Genomic DNA, 3,263 nt, shown 5'->3' on the forward strand with positions numbered 1-3,263 from the left:
ATTTACCCGGTTTTGGAGATTTGAGGGTCAAAATCATACCAAATTGGAGTTCAGGGGGTATTCGTCCATCACACTACATTTGGTTTTTTTTTTTTCGAGACAACACTACATTTTGGGGTTTTTTTTTTGAGACAAACTACATTTTGGGGTGAAATATGGACTTCTTCCGCTAGACTTTAGGCCAGGCAAAGCCCATCACTTCGGTAACAAAGCCCAAGTTGAAAGTCACTAGCGGCCAGAGCCCTCCTTTTGTCTGTTCTAAGAAAAAGAAAAAGCCCTTCTCACCTGTTGCGTGGTTTCCCCAAGTCGCTCTCGCCGATGGATCGATTCCGGCCTCTCAGGCGGATCCAGGTGGAGCCCGAGCGCGCTGACCCGCCCCCTCCCCCGCCGGCGGTGGCAATCGGCGAAGCGGCGGAAATGGTTCCCGCGGCCGGGATGCTCATGGGTGCCAAGGTGCGGCGCCGCGCGGCCGTCTACCGCGACTGCAAGGGCGACTACATCGGCGTGCACAGCGACCCGTGCCTGGCCAAGATCCTGTCCAAGCAAGGTGCCGTGCCTCTCTTTCTGCACCATTGATTATTTCCGAGTAGTATACTTTGAGTGTGGTCTTGTTGGAGATCGACTGATTCGGTTCGTGGTAGTCTTCTGAAATGGATCCGGTGCGTTCGGTAGTCCCCATGTGAATTTACCCGGTGTGAATTGCGCTAACTTGAATGGTCAAATCACATCTTGGGTTGTCTGAACTTGGCGAGTTTAGCCCGGTAGCAGAGCGATTGGATCAAATATTTTATGTGTATCTTTGTATGATATAATAAAGGGACTAGAGTTCTACTGCATTTTATGTCTTTTTCTTAGTGTCCTACTCCCTCTGTGAAATATAAGAGTGTTTAATCACTAAAATAGTGATCTAAACGCTCTTATATTTCTTTACGGAGGGAGTACTTGTCAGTTCTGCCATTACTGCATTGACAGGTGGTGGGGTGCAACATGCTCCCTCCGTCCGGAAATACTTGTAGATACATCTATTTTTATCCATTTCTCCGACAAGTATTTTGGGACGGAGGGAGTAGTAACTAATGGTATCTTCTCTATGCATTCTTGAATATTAAGTATTCCCTCCGTTCTTAAATGTAAGTGTTTTTAGAGATTTCAATATGAACTACATACGGATGTATATAGACATATTCGAGAGTGTAGATTCACTCATTTTGCTCCGTATGTAGTCCATATTGAAATCTCTAAAGAGACTTGTATTTAGGAACGGAGGGAGTACTGATCTAGCGCATTATCGTATGCTCCTAGCTGTGTAAGTCTGAAAGAGTATGCACCATATGTATGGCCATTGTTGGTTGTCGCTAGCAAGTGTCCTGTTCGTGGACAACACCGCGAGCATTCGGTACCGCATAACCTCAGTCCGTAAGCATGTAAGGTGATCCTTGGTATATTGCAGGGGATAACAAAGTTCTATTTGCGGACAAGGTGTTGAAGTTCACTCAGTCAGGAAAGATGAAAAGGCGCATCCTTGTGATCACAGACTTTGCTCTCTACCTTGTCGACCCTGATGCTGATATATTGAAGAGAAGAATAGCACTTGCAGCTGTTGATAAGCTATGTATAAGCAAGCTCAGTGATAACTTCTTCGCAATCATTGTGCCGACCGAGTATGATTGTTTAATGGCCAGCACTAGAAAGAAAGAAATTGTTGATGTTATAGTTAAGGCTATCAAGAGCACATCTGAGTATGAACCTGAGGTGGCTTCCTCTAACAGGTAAAAGTTTTCTTATTAAGCTTACACATTGCTTCCTGTAACCATAACGGTTAGTTTGTACATTTGTGTCTCACACTTTTGCCCAAGGCTTCATGTTAATAATTGCACCTGGCCCAAGGCTTTGATTCAAAATCTTAGATGTCTGCAAACATCTACTGCTTTTAGTGGTGTGCTAGTCCAGTTCTTCAATGCTGTCTTTCTGCAGGTTTGAGTACCATGCTGCTGCCGAAGTGATTAAAGAAGTTGAATTTGAAGAAGCTGATGGTACGTATTATTGCTGACATTGCAGTATATTGCACAATGTGTTATGAGCATGCCCTTCGTTTTATCATTATTAAGGGTGGCTGAGACATTTAGTAGGTTTCATGGGACAAGCTACCGTTTCCATTGATTCTTGATTGATTAACCTAATCTATATCTCTTCTCTATTACACAAGAAGTGTAAAATGCATTCTTTTAATTGCCATTGCTCCTACTAACAACTACTTCCTCCGTTCCAAAATAAGTGTCTCAACTTTGTACCAATGACACTTATTTTGGGATGGAGGGAGTATATTGAAATGTTTTGCTCGATGGATTCTCATGTTCTGCAATTCCCAATCCAGGAAGCGTTAAAACTAGGATCACCCTCAAGGAGAAGCCATGATTCAGAATCATTTTGGTAGCTCCCTGTACAATGTATAGCTCTTGTAATCTCGGTGGATTCTTATATTCACTTTGTGCCCCAAAGTTGAAAGACGCACTATTCTTTTGTTGTATACTGCATTCTATTTTCTTGCTTTTGTACCTGGAAGATGTGACCTGCCATTTTGAGGACCCATGGTCGAATCTATGGAATTTTGGTGTTATCATGACACTTTATACTACTGTGGATTTTCTGTTATCATGCCATATTTGGAGAATATAACTTTTTTTTGTGTGTGATGAATATAACACGTCGAGCTAGCCCGTCGTGCGCTACATATACAACCATCTTCCTAGTTTTTTTTTTTTGACTGCAAATAGACTTTATTTCTCAAATAATATACATGTCATTTACAAGCAGATGAGAAATAAAATCAGGGATCTCATCATCCCAAGAACTCGAGGATCCAGTAGTAAAAGAGTTCTTTGCTAATTCATCTGCCACCTGATTGGCCTCTTTATAGCAATGTTTGAAGGATATGGACGCAAAGTCCATCATAAGTTGTTTACACTCTGTGATGATAGCTACCTCCGGGCCTAAATAATCATCAACTTGGTTCAGCGAGTCCACTGCGAACGAACAATCTGATTCAATTTCTATGTTGTTGCATCCAATGTGAGTTGCCAAGTATATCCCGTTTCTGATGGCAGTTAGCTCAGCTGAGTCAACTCCACTGATGTTTGGAACAAACCAACTTGCTGCAGCAATAAAATCACCCCGGTCGTCCCGAGCCACAACACCACAAGCACCTGAAAGTGTTTCATACTGAAAGGAAGCATCAACATTTATCTTCACGATCCCATATCTCG

The 3,263-nt window shown here is 42.6% G+C and overlaps 1 protein-coding gene across 1 annotated transcript; it reads left to right on the top strand.

Annotated features, from left to right (window-relative positions):
- Positions 1 to 270: 270 nt before the first annotated feature.
- Positions 271 to 2,660, top strand: LOC119276306 (myosin IC heavy chain-like). Its single transcript, XM_037557341.1, has 4 exons — positions 271 to 547; positions 1,451 to 1,769; positions 1,975 to 2,033; positions 2,375 to 2,660. The coding sequence occupies exons 1-4, from the start codon at positions 319 to 321 to the stop codon at positions 2,413 to 2,415; spliced, it is 648 nt and encodes a 215-aa protein (XP_037413238.1). The 5' UTR covers positions 271 to 318; the 3' UTR covers positions 2,416 to 2,660.
- Positions 2,661 to 3,263: the final 603 nt, after the last annotated feature.

This window comes from Triticum dicoccoides, chromosome 3B (assembly GCF_002162155.2).
Source record: "Triticum dicoccoides isolate Atlit2015 ecotype Zavitan chromosome 3B, WEW_v2.0, whole genome shotgun sequence".
NCBI classification, from domain to species: Eukaryota; Viridiplantae; Streptophyta; class Magnoliopsida; order Poales; family Poaceae; genus Triticum; species Triticum dicoccoides.

What these genes read in the sequence shown, in the direction of transcription:
- LOC119276306 (XM_037557341.1), top strand. Translation starts at nt 319, where the DNA reads ATGGATCGATTCCGGCCTCTCAGGCGGATCCAGGTGGAGCCCGAGCGC. An exon ending in CAAGATCCTGTCCAAGCAAG is followed by an intron (nt 548 to 1,450) that starts GTGCCGTGCCTC and finishes GGTATATTGCAG; the next exon opens with GGGATAACAAAGTTCTATTT. An exon ending in TGAATTTGAAGAAGCTGATG is followed by an intron (nt 2,034 to 2,374) that starts GTACGTATTATT and finishes TTCCCAATCCAG; the next exon opens with GAAGCGTTAAAACTAGGATC.